This window comes from Eretmochelys imbricata, chromosome 5, assembly GCF_965152235.1.
Source record: "Eretmochelys imbricata isolate rEreImb1 chromosome 5, rEreImb1.hap1, whole genome shotgun sequence".
Classification (NCBI taxonomy): domain Eukaryota; kingdom Metazoa; phylum Chordata; order Testudines; family Cheloniidae; genus Eretmochelys; species Eretmochelys imbricata.
In genome coordinates, this window is record NC_135576.1 from 1,587,264 (window position 1) to 1,604,167 (window position 16,904).

Here is a 16,904-nt window from a genome sequence, read left to right on the forward strand (position 1 = left end):
TCACCCCATGCCAGGCCCAAGGATCGCTGGCCCCTGACTGGCAGGCAGATGTGCTGGGAAGTTGGTCTGGAATTTCTTCCCCTCTCCCCGCAGCTGCCGGAGGCACTCTCTCTTTCTCCACCCCCGTCTCCATCTCTCCACCCAGGACCGGGGTTCCTCTCAGTGCACCATTCCCTTAGCCTCCCCCTCTTGTGTCTCTGCTCAGCTCCCCCTTGGTGCCCCAGGACAGGGACCCCTCCCAGAGTGCTTCTCACCCTGGGCTGGCCTTCCCCTCCCGCGTGGGGACAGCTATGCAGAAGGGAAAGCAGCAGCCGGGGTCCCCAACAGCCCGGCTGGGCTGGGCGAGACCTGGCTGGCTGAGGCCCCAGCGGAGCGTGGACCCCGGCTGGCAGGGGCTGGGGTGTCTGAGGACCTGGGCCCCAAAGGAAGCTGGGTTCTCTACCTTGTTTTGCTCCACCAGGTCCGTTAACATCACAATGACCGAGACCTTCTCCTGCCAGATCATCTGCCAGAAATCCCCCACGGTGCCAGGCAGCGGGCCTGGGGGAGAGAAACATACCACGTCAGTATCCCCATGCTCCTGAGCCAGGGCGGGGGCGCCATGCCCGTCCTAGGGGTCAGGGAGGGACTGAGTGAGTGCACCACCGGGACCCGGGCAGCTGGCATGCTAATGGACCAGGAAGCCCAGTTACGCAGCCCATGAGCCTGTCCCCAAGGACTCCAGCTCAGAGCAATGCATAGCAGCCGGGCAGCCCAGAGAGCACAGTGGCTGAGGTCAGAGATGCCAGGGCCCAGTGTGGGGGCTGCCCAGCCGCTGGGCACAAGGGGGCAGGGCAGGGGTGAGGATGAGCCGGGGTGGGGGGGGCGGTGTCAAGGCAGGTGCTGCTCTCAGCTGTTTCCCACAGTCCAGTGACCAAAGGGGTAAGTACGTTCTCTGCAGTAGCACGTGATTTGGCTCTGAGCTCAGTACCAGGCGGATCCCGTGGGCCAGGGGGCCTCACGCTGGGGCGTCTCCTATCTGCATGGGAGCCTGGAGACCAGGACCCGGGCGCTGCACAGAGCCAGGGGGCTGGGGGCTGCAGGGGGTGGCATCTGGAGGGGGAAGCTCCCAGCACTTTCAGTGACTAGCGCCGTGAGCCCCTGGGCACATGGCAGCTGTCTGCGCACCTGTCTGTGCTTGCCTGCACCTGTCTGTGCCTGTCTGCATGCCTGTTTGCATGCCTGTCTGTGTCTGTCTGCACCTGTCTGTGCCTGCCTGCGCCTGTCTGCGCCTGTCTGCATGCCTGTCTGTGTCTGTCTGCATGCCTGTCTGCGCCTGTCTGTGCCTGCCTGCACCTGTCTGCGCCTGTCTGCGTGCCTGTCTGTGTCTGTCTGCACCTGTCTGTGTCTGTCTGCGCCTGTCTGCGCCTGTCTGCGCCTGTCTGCATGCCTGTCTGTGTCTGTCTGCATGCCTGTCTGCGCGCCTGTCTGCGCCTGTCTGCATGCCTGTCTGTGTCTGTCTGCGCCTGTCTGTGTCTGTCTGCGCCTGTCTGTGTCTGTCTGCACCTGCCTGCATGCCTGTTTGTGTCTGTCTGCGCCTGTCTGCGCCTGTCTGCATGCCTGTCTGTGTCTGTCTGCGCCTGTCTGCGCGCCTGCCTGTGCCTGCCTGCACCTGTCTGCACGCCTGTCTGCACGCCTGTTTGCATGCCTGTCTGCGTCTGTCTGCGTCTGTCTGCGCCTGTCTGCGCCTGTCTGCATGCCTGTCTGTGTCTGTCTGCGCCTGTCTGTGTCTGTCTGCACCTGCCTGCATGCCTGTTTGCATGCCTGTCTGTGTCTGTCTGCGCCTGTCTGCGCCTGTCTGCACGCCTGTCTGCATGCCTGTCTGTGTCTGTCTGCGCCTGTCTGCGCGCCTGCCTGTGCCTGCCTGCACCTGTCTGCACGCCTGTCTGCATGCCTGTCTGCATGCCTGTCTGTGTCTGTCTGCGTCTGTCTGCGCCTGTCTGCGCGCCTGCCTGTGCCTGCCTGCACCTGTCTGCACGCCTGTCTGCACGCCTGTTTGCATGCCTGTCTGCGTCTGTCTGCGTCTGTCTGCGCCTGTCTGCGCCTGTCTGCGCCTGTCTGCATGCCTGTCTGTGTCTGTCTGCACGCCTGTCTGCATGCCTGTCTGTGTCTGTCTGCACGCCTGTCTGCATGCCTGTCTGTGTCTGTCTGCACCTGTCTGCATGCCTGTCTGTGTCTGTCTGCACGCCTGTCTGCATGCCTGTCTGTGTCTGTCTGCACCTGTCTGCATGCCTGTCTGTGCCTGCCTGCGCCTGCCTGCTCCTGTCTGTGCGCCTGTCTGCGAGTGTCTGCGCCTGCCTGCGCCTGTCTGTGTCTGTCTGCTCCTTCCAGCGCGCTTGTTTGCGCCTGCCTGCGCCTGTCTGTGTCTGTCTGTGTGCCTGTCTGCGCCTGTCTGCGTCCCTGCCTGTGTCTGTCTGTGTGCCTGTCTGCGCCTGTCTGCGTCCCTGCCTGTGTCTGTCTGTGTGCCTGTCTGCGCCTGTCTGCGTCCCTGCCTGTGTCTGTCTGTGTGCCTGTCTGCGCCTGTCTGCGCCTGCCTGTGTCTGTCTGTGTCCCTGTCTGCGCCTGTCTGTACGCCTGCCTGTGCCTGCCTGTGCGCCTGACTGTGCCTGCCTGCGCCTGTCTGTGTCTCTCTGCGTGCCTGTCTGTGTACCTGTCTATGCCTGTGTGACGAAGCGGGACTGTTTTTAATGTTTCCTCTGAATAGTGTGGGGGTGCCTCAGTTTCCCCTAGGCAGTTTTTAAGTATCTAGGTGGTGGGATAAGGGTGTATGATGGTTGCAGAGCCCTAGAGGGATGTGACAAAGCGGGACTGTTCTTAATGTTTCCTCTGAATATTGTGGGGGTGCCTCAGTTTCCCCTATGCAGTTCTTAAGTATCTAGGTGGTATGTGCAGGGGTCTGGTCACAGAGAATGGCCAACACCCTGTTTCCTGGCGACTGATGGCCTGGGCCCTTCCTCCCTGCAAGGTGAGAGCTAAAGAGTTGGAGAACAAAGGAATCGGGTGACCTCCTGGCCCGGGAAAGGGACAAAGCCCAGAGGAGGAGGGGCTGGAGGGAGTTTCAGTTTTGGGTCTGGCTGGGGACATGGAGTGAAGTGCAGACGTGGCTGTCTGGCTCACTGCCCCCCAGAATGGACCCAGCTGAGGGGTCCTGTTCTCTGCACCTGCAAGCTCTGTGTTAGACCATGTTCCTGTCGTCTAATAAACCTTCTGTTTTACTGGCTGGCTGAGAGTCCCGTCTGACTGCGGAGTTGGGGGGCAGGACCCTCTGGCTTCCCCAGGACCCCGCCTGGGCGGACTCGCTGTGGGAAGCGCACGGAGGGGCAGAGGAGGCTGAATGCTCCGAGGTCAGACCCAGGAAGGTGGAGCTGGGTGAGCTGTGTGTCCTGCAGACAGGCTGCTCCCAGAGAGGAGACTTCCCCAGAGTCCTGCCTGGCTTCATGGGGAGCAGTTCCAGAGCATCGTCCAGGGACTCTGTGACAGCCTGCCTGTGCCTGTCTGTGTCTGTCTGCACCTGTCTGCGTGCCTGTCTGCTGTTAGAAGGGATCAGGGCTCTGACTGCACGGTCAGGGAAGGAGCGGTTCAGTCTCTGTTGCTTAGTGCATCACCCTCCCTCTCCTCCAAACTCCTCCGGAGCCTTCCAGCTGCGGTGCTGTAGCTGCTGATGCCCGGTCGCCCCACTGAGCAGAGAATGACTGGGACAGAGGGGCTCAGACAGAGGCCCCCATTCGCCCTGTCTCAGAACCAGGAGCAGGGCCATGGCCCCTGGAAGTGATCAAAGAAAACCCTTTTTGTGCACAGCACGTAATGAGCATGTGGAACTCACTGCTACAAGGTGTCACTGAGCACAGCACTTAACAGCAGTCCACCAGGGCTCGGCGCGGCGCGGCGGGTGAGAGCCGCCAGCATTGCCTCAGAGGGGATAATGAAATAGCAGGGTCTAACACCAGCTGCCTTGGGCAGGAGCCAACCCCAGTGGATGCAGGTTAGGAAGAGACTTCTCCAGCAGCTGGCCACTCGGCATTGTCTGCTGCAAGAGGTAGGAGCCCAGGCTGGATGGGCCCTGGGCTAGGCTGGCTTGCAGCCCATGTGTCAGCTCCACACCTCTTGGGAATGGCTGGACGGGGCACGCCCCAGAGCTGGGACTGACTGCCCTGGCCCTGGACAGGGCTACACGCTGGACAAAGCTACCCGCCCCCCAGAGCACCCCCCATTGTCCCCAGCCAGGAGCACTCACCTTGAGCAGCAATGAAGAAGCGGGGGCTCTGGTAGCTCTGCGAGGGAGGGGAGACAGCAACAGCGTTAGTCACATGATCTCAACACTTAACAAATCAGAAGTATGAGATGAAATACCCAGGCCAGCCCTGAGCTGGGCCATGTGCCTGGGTCACAGGGCAGGGCCAGTTCCCACAGCCCCCACCCCCCACACGGTAGCCAAGTCCTCCGCCCGCTGGGAGCTACGCAGGGCTCTCTGGGCCCACACGCGCTTCTCTTTGACAAGGAGATCTCTGCTCCGGGGCCCCTCGGACGCAGGTGCTCAGGCAGAGCGCAAGTGTGAGACTATCCAGCTCCTGCCGTATCTGGCATCCCCAGAGGAAACCACCTGGGCCTGGTGTCACCAGAGTATGCGAGTAGGGTGACTGGCCGTCGCAATAGCAGGGGCTTTGTCTTACATATGCAGCTATACATGCCCCCCACACACACATATCCCCTGGAAAAAAAAATCCCCATTTTTCACCCTTGCTACTCGGTCACCCTCTGTGAGAGACGCTGCCCAGCCCCGGTGCACTCTGGAGGGCCTCATGTATGCAGCCTCTGCCCAGGACCTATGTGACCTGGGGCAGGGCTGAGGGAGGGCGGCTGTCGCTTTGAGCAGGGGGTGTGTGTTTTCCTGTGGTGCCAGGAGGGGGGGGCTGCCCGTGTTCCCCGGAGCTTCCCCTGCCCCCTTTCCCCGCACTGAGCAGCAGCAGCGTGCCCGTCGCTGCCCGGGTACCTACATCGACGTAGCTGGCATTGATGTAGTCAGCGCCCACGTTGGCGGACTGCAGCACCACGCGGCAGTGATCATCTGAAAGACAAAGGGGGGCCGATCACTGATCAGAGAAGCCCAGTCGAGGGGCTGTGACCATGCTCCTGCCCATGCTTCCTCCAGACTGACAGATATGGCCAGACCCACAGCCTCGAGCCAGGGCCCCTGGCAGTGCCGTGCTCAGCTTCGCCGTGACCCTGGAGTTCTCAGGTGAGGAAGGACAGCCCTGCTTTGACTCCCTGTGCGATCTTGGGCAAGTCCCATAGCCTCTCTGTGCCTCAGTTCCCCACCTGCACAGTGGGGACAGCAGCCCTGCCCCACCACACAGAGCAGCCACCTCTGGCAGGAGAGGTGGCAGCTGCTTAGCTACATTGCAAATCTACTCCGGGGAAGAATGAAGAGAGACTCATACGTGCAAGGAAAGGCGCCAGCGGGGGAATGTCGGGAGGCAGAACAGAATTATCTGAGTTGACATTTGATCAGGACGGCAGGATGACCCCCCGACTCTGGAGAAATGAGCCAGGAGATCTAGAACGACCACGAGAGGTGAGGGGCTCCATTTTACGTAGCAGCCAAATGATGGCACCTCCAGCAACACAGGGCCCTCAGTGCCACTTGGGGGTCAGCATGGACTTGGAGGGGACAGCGAGTCCTACTGAGTCACCCACCCCGGTCCCTGCTGCACAGCGCCCCCTAGCACCATGCCGGGGCATTGCAGTCAGCACTCACTCCTAAGGGAGAGCACTGAGTCACCCACCCCGGTCCCTGCTGCACAGCGCCCCCTAGCACCTTGCCGGGGCATTGCAGTCAGCACTCACTCCTAAGGGAGAGCACTGAGTCACCCACCCCGATCCCTGCTGCACAGCGCCCCCTAGCACCTTGCCGGGGCATTGCAGTCAGCACTCACTCCTAAGGGAGAGCACCCCACTGAGTCACCCGCCCCAGTCCCTGCTGCACCTAGGTTTCCTTGGCAGTCTCCCATCTGCAGCAGCACCCAGGCCCAGCATTGCTTGGCTTCTAAGCTCCGCTGGGATCCCAGCCCAGGTGGCCTGGCTGCAGCTTCTCCTTTGTAAAACGAAGCGTTTACAGAGTGCTCAGCAAAGATGCGAGAAGAGGCTCTGCTCACATGGGATGACACTCTTGTAGCGGTTCTTGGCCTGGTTCCAGGGCTCCTTGCCGGCATGGCCTGGGTGCAGCAAACCTGAGACCAGTTTCTGCAGGGGAAGAGAAGGGACTTAGGTTAGGCACACCCAGTTGCCAGCCCTATCGGCACAGGATCCAGCCTGAGGGCACCACACCTACCTGGGCGCTGGGGCCAGAGCGTGACCAAAGCGGCCTGCACAGCTCAGCCAGCATGGCTGATAGCAGCTTGTCTACACGGGGAGTCATTCCAGAATAAGGTGGGCTCGAGCACTATAGCTGATAGCTCCAGCTAGTCTGGAACGGCGCCCCCTGAGGCCATTCTGGAACTGCGCTCCTTGAGGCCATTCTGGAATGGCACCCCATGTTGCTGGGATGTGTATATATGTCTATCTCCATATATCCATGTAATAGGTTATAGGCTATTAAGGCCTAGTGTAAATGAAGTATGCTTAACGTAAGTACGTGTATTACGTGTTAACAACAAAAACAAAAACTAATGACATCACAAAGTAAATTATAAATGAAGGCTTCACACATTGGCAATTTAAAGTCATTTATTAATCCAACGCCCGGTTTAAATAAGGTGCAGTATTTGTGAACTTCCTGCACCTTGTAATTAAAAAAACCTCAACTAACCATCGGAACTTCTAACTACGAACTCTGGGGTAGTATGCTTGGGATATAAATGTAAAGTAAGTAAGGTTTATTTTATAAGCAATAAAAAGTACGTAAAGTATTATATACCAGCACTGTGTCCGGTATCTGCCTGCTCCCCCATCCTGTAGGGAGGCCCCTGCTGTGGGTCTAACAATGTGGCCACTCTGGAACAGTGCCCCATAGGGCCATTCTGGAATCAGAGTGTCCCAAAGGGGAGCTATTTCCCCATGTAGATGTGCCCTACAGCCTCACTGCAGCGTAGTGAGACTGAAATGTGCAGTGAGTTCTGGCACTGACCTGGTACTCCGCATCGCGCCCCACTGGGGGCCGTTCAGGATTTGCGTCGTCCTCTGCCCCCTCCTCCTCCATTTCTGCTCTCTTAAACCGCTTCAGAGACTCTAGCAGTTCAGCCACCGGGATCTGTGTGCGCAGCCTGCTTGCACCTGCTGGGATCCGGAAACCAGGAGTTAGCCCTGGGAGCTCTGCCATTTGAACTGGGCTGGCGTCACCAACTCTGCTGGCCAGGGCCCCCCATTCCTGGGAGGGTGTCAGCATCCCCTTCTGGCCAGGGCCCCCCATCCCTGTGAGAGTGTCCCTCCCCTCGCCAGTCAGGGCAGGCCCTGGTCCCAGGGAGGGCATCCCCATCCCCTGCCAGCCAGGGCACCCAACCCCTGTAAGGGCATCACCCTCCCCGCCGGCCAGATCCCTATCCCAGGGAGGGCATTAGGAGCCCTCAGCCTGTGTACTGATCTGCCAGCACATCCAGACAGGGCCAGGGTTGGCCTCGCTCTGCCCACACCTCCTCGGTTCCTCTTCAGGGGGATTGCCCCGTTGCTCTTGTCCTTTGGCTCGTCCCGCTTCTTCCTGCAGATTAGCAAGGTGAGACCCGGATGAGCAGTGGAGAGCCTGAGAGGGGAGAGCATGTCCCCCGACGCCCTGGGAATGCCCCCCAGCTGGCTGTGGGTTCTCCTGGGGCCTGCAGGCCAAAGGCAGCCCATGTAACCGCCCCTGCTGTCATCGGCGTCAATCAGCCTGGCCAGTCCACCTCAGCCCCCAGGATGCAGTGCTCTGCCTTGCTCCAGAGAGCCTGGCCCATGGCACGCTGGGATGTGCAGGTGCCCAAGCCTCACCCCCCAAGACCCCGCTGTTGGGGACACTGGGGCATGGCCACTAGGTAACTCGAGGGGATAGAAGACCATGAGTGTCGATGAAGCCCCCTCGCGCTAGGCCCCGGTGTCCTTGCCCCCCCCCCCCGCCTGGAGGCACTCGCAGCAGCTCTGCATACTAGGCCCAAGTGTCCTTGGCCCCCCCACCTGGAGGCACTCGCAGCAGTTATGCTGAGAATCTGCAACAGTATGTTGCAGAGTCAGACTGCCTGAAACTAAGCAAGGCCAAACAGGGGAGATATGGAAGAACAATGCTGAATAAAGCAGCTTTATGTATAGTTTAACAAATGATACAGAGAATCAGGGAACTAGCTGGGAACTGGATTGGCTGGCTATATGGATACTTGGGGCAGCTTGCTATTGGATAAGTACGCTGGGAAAAAGGATGTATAAAAGCCTGTGTAACTTCCTGCTCTGGGTACAGGATTTGAGATTCAAATCTCCCTGTACCTTTTTGAAGCTTCAAATAAACTTTTCTGCTTCTCCACCCCATTGTGATTATTGGGTGCAGCACACCGGGTAACGAACCAACTCAAGCTATTGTTCAGCCTCTCGGCACTGGGTGCCGGCAACACCGCTATGCAGCGTACGGGGCTAGGCCACACTCCCCGGAGTTGCTTGGGCCTTCAGGTGGCTCTGGCTCTGCTGCCCAGGCAGGGGCTGTTCAGTGGGCAGGGCAGGCAGTCTGGAACCGCAGGGGAGCCGTGCCCAGGGAGGGGCTGTGCTTTGTGAATTACAGTCACTCTGGTGCTGCTGAAAGCAGCCAGCTCGCAGCCCTGCAGCCGAACTGGCAGCCTTGTTCATGCCCAGCTCCGCAAGACATGCGTCCCCCACAGTCCCTGCCAATGTGGTTTGGGATGTCGCTGTCTGTGTATTAGGCAGGGCTTCATTTGTGCCACGGCTGAGCCCTGGCATCTCTGGGCCTGGCAGGGCTGGGCCTCCATACCTCTGGGCCTAGGGTGACCAGATAGCAAGTGTGAAAAATCGGGACAGGAGGTGGGGGGTAATAGGAGCCCATATAAAAAAAAGGCCCAAATATCAGGACTGTCCCTATAAAATTCGGACATCTGGTCACTCTATCTGCGCCTGGCAGGACTGAGCCCCGGCATCTCTGGGCCTGGCAGTTCAGAGCCCCGGCACCTCTGTGTTTGCCCCATCAGTTGAGCCCTGGCACTGCTTTCATTACAAATTAAACTCTGGCACTAGGAAGTGGGCTGCCACCCCCACTAGGTTTCCCACACCATGCAGAGGTCACTGAAGGGCCAGGGAACACCGGTGACTCAGTCACTTCCATCTGTGGCTGGATTGCATCTGGAGTTTATTCAATACCAGAGGCTCTGTCCCACTGCCCAGCCAGCAGTGCTGGGTGCTCTGTCCTCAGGCACATCAAGGCCAGTTTGGAGGGCATGTTACTAGGCCAATGACCTCGGTGCCAACTAGGAGGAGTGTCTGGCTCAGCCATGGGCCATGTGAAAAGAAATGGACTGAACCCGATGCCCCTTAGCTGCTTTCTGGTGAGCGAGAGGGTCGAGGTGTGACAAAGTGGGACTGTTCTTAATGTTTCCTCTGAATAGTGTGGGGGTGCCTCAGTTTCCCCTAGGCAGTTCTTAAGTATCTCGGGGGTGGGATAAGGGGGTATGATCATTGCAGAGCCCTAGAGGGCAGGTGTGTGCAGGGGTCTGGACACAGAGAATGGCCGACACCCTTTTTCCTGGCAACTGATGGCCTGGCCCTTCCCCCCTGCAAGGTGAGAGCTAAAGGGTTGGAGAACAAAGGAATCAGGTGACCTCCTGGCCCGGGAAAGGGACAAAGCCCAGAGGAGGAGGGGCTGGAGGGAGTTTCAGTTTGGGGCTGGCTGGGACATGGAGTGAAGGGCAGACGTGGTTGTCTGGCTCACTGCCCCCCAAAATGGACCCAGCTGAGGGGTCCTGTTCTCTGCACCTACAAGCTCTGTGTTAGACCATGTTCCTGTTGTCTAATAAACCTTCTGTTTTACTGGCTGGCTGAGAGTCACGTCTGACTGCAGAGTTGGGGGGCAGGACCCTCTGGCTTCCCCAGGAGCCTGCCTGGGTGGACTTGCTGTGGGAAGAGCACGGAGGGGCAGAGGATGCTGAATGCTCCGAGGTCAGACCCAGGAAGGGGGAAGCTGTGTGAGCTGTGTGTCCTGCAGACAGACTGCTCACAGGAAGGCGACTGCCCCAGAGTCCTGGCTGGCTTCATGGGGAGCAGTTCCAGAGCATCGCCCAGGGATTCCGTGACACCCCTGGACTCAGGGACAAGCTACCCCAGGCACTGTCCGTCACACCCCATGGGATTCGCCGCCTGGCACTACCAGCCCTACAGCTTGAGGAGCCGGGTTCCCAGCTGTCGAGCAGGAGGGGTGCAGGATGTGACCCCTGGGACCCACTCAGCCACACTGACCTGGAGAGCAGGAACCACAGCAGCAGGGCCCCTGCGGCCAGCAGCACCAGGACCACGGGCACCGCCACGGCCACCGCCAGGCCCCCGCGCTGGGGATCCTGGGCCTCTCCTGCAAGCAACAGAACCAGAACCAGTGGGCACGTGGCAGACTCCTGGCTGAGCCAGCCTGCATCTTGCGGGTCCCTGGCAGAACCACGGCACGCACAGGGCACAGCTGCCATGGGACATCAGCCAGGCACAGAGCGTAGCCAGGTGCCCAGGACAGCATTGGCACCTGCTAGGGCAGGGACCCCACGTGTGACCCATATGGCCACTCCCAGCCCTTTGCGACTGGGTGTGTGTCCTTTGATGGTGGTGCCCAGAGGGCCCAGCCAGGCTCCGGGCCCCGCTGCACTGGGAGCTGCACACAGACATGCAGGGAGGCAGCCCCTGCCCCGAAGCGCTTGCGCTGGAATAGACAAGGACGACGAGGGGGAGGGGGAGAGAAGTGAAGTCATTTGCCCGAGGTCACACAGATGGTCCACGGCAGAGCTGGGTCTAAACCCAGCTCAATCTGCGAGCTGGTGCAGTGCCCTGTCCCCTGGACCGCCCAGCGCCATGTGACCCAGCATGCAATGCTTCACCTTGGACCACACAGCCAGGCTGAAGCCAGTGCTGGGACGGGTGGTCTCTGTGCTATGACCCTCAGATCAAGCCTGAGCACAGCATGCTGGAACAACTGGTCGCTGCGGGCAGAAGCTCCCTGTTCAAGGTGAGGGTGGCTGCAGTCGGCCCCCTTGTGCCCAGCTGAGTGGCCCTCAGGTTCCAGGTGATTTCCACACTGCTGGGTGCCCAGGCTAAGTGTCACGGTGGGGCTGGCTCTACCCACCCCTGGGGTGCTGATCTTGTCTTTCAGGTTCGGGGCTGAGCCGTCTGCCCCCAGCATGGCACAGCCCGTTTGTCGGGGTCCAAGCAAGTTCTACTGAGCTGTAAACAAGAGTTCCTAATAAAAGGAAGGGTGTGGAGGGGATTTCTCCCTGGCACTGGGTCAAAGCCAAGCCACAACGGGCTGCTTACCGACGGAGAAGTCATAGTGCACACAGCTGGATTTCTCCATCTATGGAAGAGACAGAGAGAGATGAGTCCAAACTAGCCATTTCTATCAGTGCCTTGTGATCCCTGAGATAAGGGCTCCAGGCACGGATCGCTGCGTGCTTCACAAACATCATTTCTAGGGCTGTCAAGCCGTTAATCGCGCTGTTAAACAACAACAGAATACCATTTATTTAAATATTTTTGGATGTTTTCTACATTTTCAAATACATTGATTTCAATTACAACACAGAATACAAAGTGGTCACTGCTCATTTTAGATTTATTTTTATTACAAATATTTGCACATAAAAAAACGAAAGAAATAGTATTTTTCAATTCACCTCATACAAATACTGTAGTCATGAAAGTTGAATTTACAAATGTAGAATTATGTACAAAAAATAACTGCATTCAAAAATAAAACAATATAAAACTTTAGAGCCTACAAGTCCAGTCAGTCCTGTTTCTTGTTCAGCCAATCGGCCAGACAAACAAGTTTGTTTACATTTGCAGGAGATAATGTTGCCTGCTTCTTGTTTACAATGTCACCTGAAAGTGAGAACAGACATTCACATGGCACTGTTACAGCTGGCGTTGCAAACATTTACGTGCCAGTTGCACTAATTGCCAGATTCATATGTCTCTTCATGCTTCAACCACCATTCCAGGGACATGCTTCCATGCTGATGATGGGTTCTGCTTGATAACGATCCAAAGCAGTGCGGACTGACGTATGTTCATTTTCATCATCTGAGTCAGATGCCACCAGCAGAAGGTTGATTTTCTTTTGTGGTGGTTTGGGTTCTGTAGTTTCTGCACCAGAGTGTTGCTCTTTTAAGACTTCTGAAAGCATGCTCCACACCTCATCCCTTTCAGGTTTTGGAAGGCACTTCAGATTCTTAAACCTTGGGTCGAGTGCTGTAGCTGTCTTTAGAAATCTCACACCGGTACCTTCTTTGCGTTTTGTCAAGTCTGCAGTGAAAGTGTTCTTAAAATGAACAACATGTGCTGGGTCACCATCCCAGGCTGCTACAACATGAAATATATGGCAGAATGCAAATAAAACAGAGCAGGGAACATACAATTCTCCTGCAAGGAAATCAGTCACAAATTTAATTAACGCATTTTTTTTAAACGAGCATCATCAGCAGGGAAGCATGTCCTCTGGAATGGTGGCCAAAGCATGAAGGGGCACACGAATGTTTAGCCGATCTGGCATGTAAGTATCTTACAATGCTGGCTACAAAAGTGCCATGCGAACGCCTGTTGTCACTTTCAGGTGACATTGTAAATAAGAAGCAGGCAGCATTATTTCCCGTAAATGTAAACAAACTTGTTTGTCTGAGCGATTGGTGGAACAAGAAGTGGGACTGAGTGGACTTGTAGGCTCTAAAGTTTTGCATTGTTTAGTTTTTGAGTCCAGTTATGTAACAAAAAATATCTACATTTGTAAGTTGTTTTCATGATAAAGAGATGGCACTACAGTGCTTGTAGGAGGTGAACTGAAAAATACAATTTCTTTTGTTTATCATTTTTACAGTGCAAATATTTGTAATAAAAAATAATAATATAAAGTGAGCAGTGTACACTTTGTATTCTGCATTGTAATTGAAATCAATATATTTGAAAATGTAGAAAAACATCCAAAACTATTTAATACATTTCAATTAGTATTCTATTGTTTAACAGTGCGATTAAAACTGTGATTAATCGTGACTAATTTTTTTAAACATGATTCATTTTTTGAGTTAATTGGGTGAGTTAACTGCGATTAATCGACAGCCCTTATTATCTCCCTATAAGATATTGTCCTGACTTTACAGATGGGGAAACCGAGGCAGAGCTGGGCTCAGTGACTTTGCACCTGGATATTACGGGGGTTGATGCCCTAAAATCCTAAAGACTAGCTCAAATTAGAGAAAATAAATTCTATTACTTCAGTTTTGCCCAGGTCACACAGCAAACCATCAGCATGGCCTGAAATAGAACCCAGGAGTCCTGGGTGCCAGCCTCTTCCTCTAACCATTAGATAACACTCCCTGCAATGTCTCGGCCTGTGGATGGGCTCCCAAGGGCAAATGTTGGAAGCCTCATCTCAGGAGTGTTGGCTTTGGGCTGGACAAATCCTAACAAAAGGGACCAATGGAGCTTGTGGGGTGGGCGAAGGACGGACTAGATGTGGCCCAACAGGCCGTTCCCAGCATCCACGGTGCGAAGGGGCGGGAGCAGTATCCCACCCACAGGGGCCATCCCGCTGCACTGCTTGGAGACGGGCATGGGGTGGCCAGCCAGGTCCTCCCCGTCTCTGATACCCCAGCCCTCAGCTGCCACCTCCCAGCCTGCCCGCTGCAGCATGGGCAGCCCCTGGCCTGGGAACCCCAGAGGAGTGGTCAGCGTGCCAGGGGAATCGAGAGCTACCTGGTGCCAGCGGCTGACGACGCGGACGACAGCCGTGTAGTTCCTGTGGGGGCGGAGGGGAGCATTGTAGTACCCATGGTGACGGGCCCCGTCGCCCAGCACAAAGTCAGTCGGGCCTGTGAGGTTGTGCGCGGGGAGCACGGCAGCCAGGTACATGTCGCGCTCCAGGCTGGAGTTGAAGGGCTGCAGATCTGGTGAGCAGCAGGCGTCCGCTTCGCTGCCATTCTGCATCGCAGACACAATGATCTGATACTCCCTGCAAGGGAGGGGTTAGCCAGGTGGGGGCTGAGGGGGAACTGAACGGGGCGGGGAGGGGTTAGCCAGGCGGGGGCTGAGGGGGAACTGAACGGGGTGGGGAGGGGTTAGCCAGGCGGGGGCTGAGGGGGAACTGAACGGGGTGGGGAGGGGTTAGCCAGATGGGGGCTGAGGGGGGAATGGGGGAACTGAACGGGGCGGGGAGGGGTTAGCCAGGCGGGGGCTGAGGGGGAACTGAACGGGGCGGGGAGGGGTTAGCCAGATGGGGGCTGAGGGGGAACTGAACGGGGTGGGGAGGGGTTAGCCAGGCGGGGCTGAGGGGGGAATGGGGGAACTGAACGGGGCGGGGAGGGGTTAGCCAGGCGGGGGCTGAGGGGGGAATGGGGGAACTGAACGGGGCGGGGAGGGGTTAGCCAGGTGGGGGCTGAGGGGGGAATGGGGGAACTGAACAGGGCGGGGAGGGGTTAGCCAGGTGGGGGCTGAGGGGGAACTGAACGGGGCGGGGAGGGGTTAGCCAGATGGGGGCTGAGGGGGAACTGAACGGGGCGGGGAGGGGTTAGCCAGGCGGGGGCTGAGGGGGGAATGGGGGAACTGAACGGGGCGGGGAGGGGTTAGCCAGGCGGGGGCTGAGGGGGGAATGGGGGAACTGAACGGGGCGGGGAGGGGTTAGCCAGGTGGGGGCTGAGGGGGAACTGAACAGGGCGGGGAGGGGTTAGCCAGGTGGGGGCTGAGGGGGGAATGGGGGAACTGAACGGGGTGGGGAGGGGTTAGCCAGGTGGGGGCTGAGGGGGAACTGAACAGGGCGGGGAGGGGTTAGCCAGGCGGGGGCTGAGGGGGAACTGAAAGGGGCGGGGAGGGGTTAGCCAGGTGGGGGCTGAGGGGGAACTGAACGGGGCGGGGAGGGGTTAGCCAGGTGGGGGCTGAGGGGGGAATGGGGGAACTGAACGGGGTGGGGAGGGGTTAGCCAGGTGGGGGCTGAGGGGGAACTGAACAGGGCGGGGAGGGGTTAGCCAGGCGGGGGCTGAGGGGGAACTGAAAGGGGCGGGGAGGGGTTAGCCAGGTGGAGGCTGAGGGGGAATGGGGGAACTGAACGGGGCAGGGGAATGGGGTTTGCCAGATGGGGGCTGAGGGGGAGGGAAGAAACTGAAAGGAGCGGGGAGGGGTTAGCCAGATGGGGGCTGAGGGGGAATGGGGGAACTGAACGGGGCAGAGGAGGGGTTAGCCAGATGGGGGCTGAGGGGGAACTGAATGCAACAGAGGAGGGGTTAGCCAGGTGGAGGCTGAGGGGGGAATGGGGGAACTGAACAGGGCAGGGGAATGGGGTTAGCCAGATGGGGGCTGAGGGATGTGACGAAGCGGAACTGTTCTTAATGTTTCCTCTAAATATTGTGGGGGTGCCTCAGTTTCCCCTATGCAGTTCTTAAGTATCTAGGTGGTGGGGTAAGGGTGTATGATCATTGCAGAGCCCTAGAGGGCAGGTGTGTGCAGGGGTCTGGACACAGACAATGGCCGACACCCTGTTTCCTGGCCACTGGTGGCCTGGGCCCTTCCCCCCTGCAAGGTGAGATCTAAAAGGTTGGAGAACAAAGGAATCAGGTGCCCTCCTAGCCCGGGAAAGCCCAGAGGAGGAGGGGCTGGGGGGAGTTTCAGTTTGGGGGCTGGCTGGGACATGGAGTGAAGGGCAAATGTGATTGTCTGGCTCACTGCCCCCCAAAATGGACCCGGCTGAGGGGTCCTGTTCTCTGCACCTACAAGCTCTGGTTTAGACCATGTTCCTGTCGTCTAATAAACCTTCTGGTTTACTGGCTGGCTGAGAGTCACGTCTGACTGCGGAGTTGGGGGGCAGGACCCTCTGGCTTCCCCAGGACCCCACCTGGGCGGACTTGCTGTGGGAAGCCCACGGAGGGGCAGAGGATGTTGAATGCTCTGAGGTCAGACCCAGGAAGGGGGAAGCTGTGTGAGCTGTGTGTCCTGCAGACAGGCTGCTCACAGAGAGGAGACTTCCCCAGAGTCCTGCCTGGCTTCGCAGGGAGCAGTTCCAGAGCATCGCCCGGGGACGCCTTGACAAGGGGTGACAGGGGAAACGCAGGGTGATTGTCAGGGAAAATTCCTGCTGCAGGCTAATCCAGGTTGGGAAACCCTCTGGGAATGGGGGAGCCCATCGCTGGGTGTTTACACCAGACTGGACAAAGCCGTGGAGAGCAAACCTCCCCAGCCCATCCCCCTACTGTTAGTCACCCCATCTACGGGGGCTGATCTGAGGTTTAGGTGAAAGCTCCTTGGGGAAGGGGCCTGGGCGTCCCGTTCCCTCTACGAAGTGCCCAGCACCCCTTTGGGCGCTATACGACACACACATACTAAAAATGACCAGCAACACCTCCGGACACCGTCCAGCCACGTGGCCGCAGCCAGGCACTGCTGGCACCCAGGCCGGGGTGGTCTAAGCGCACCCCTGGGCGTGGTGACGTGCTGTGTGTGGCTGGGGCCTCTGGCTGCGAAGACCTCTTGCTGATTCCAGGGGTGGGTTTCCTGCGGGTAGGAGCAATACTCCCTGCCTGAGCTGCGTGTACCTGATGGGTCCATGGAGCCCAGGGAGGGGCTGCAGCGGGAGCAGAGCCGTCCCGCTCGACGGGGAGATGCTGTAGACGCTCAGGGCGGTGACGCTGGGGGGGATGGCCGGCTCTGCAGGGATTAACCGACAGGCA

At 58.1% G+C, this 16,904-nt stretch overlaps 1 protein-coding gene across 1 annotated transcript in view; it reads right to left on the reverse strand.

Annotated features, from left to right (window-relative positions):
• LOC144265439 (receptor-type tyrosine-protein phosphatase kappa-like) overlaps nt 1-16,904 on the reverse strand; it is a 92,800-nt gene that overhangs the window by 25,900 nt on the left and 49,996 nt on the right. Inside the window, exons 10-19 of the mRNA XM_077818078.1 lie at nt 16,770-16,881; nt 13,945-14,200; nt 11,509-11,548; nt 10,453-10,561; nt 7,665-7,729; nt 7,163-7,311; nt 6,192-6,279; nt 5,034-5,104; nt 4,274-4,310; nt 443-540 (exon numbers count right to left, since the gene is read on the reverse strand). Coding sequence (XP_077674204.1) covers nt 443-540; nt 4,274-4,310; nt 5,034-5,104; nt 6,192-6,279; nt 7,163-7,311; nt 7,665-7,729; nt 10,453-10,561; nt 11,509-11,548; nt 13,945-14,200; nt 16,770-16,881 — 1,025 coding nt within the window. The remainder of the gene's footprint in view (nt 1-442; nt 541-4,273; nt 4,311-5,033; nt 5,105-6,191; nt 6,280-7,162; nt 7,312-7,664; nt 7,730-10,452; nt 10,562-11,508; nt 11,549-13,944; nt 14,201-16,769; nt 16,882-16,904) is intronic.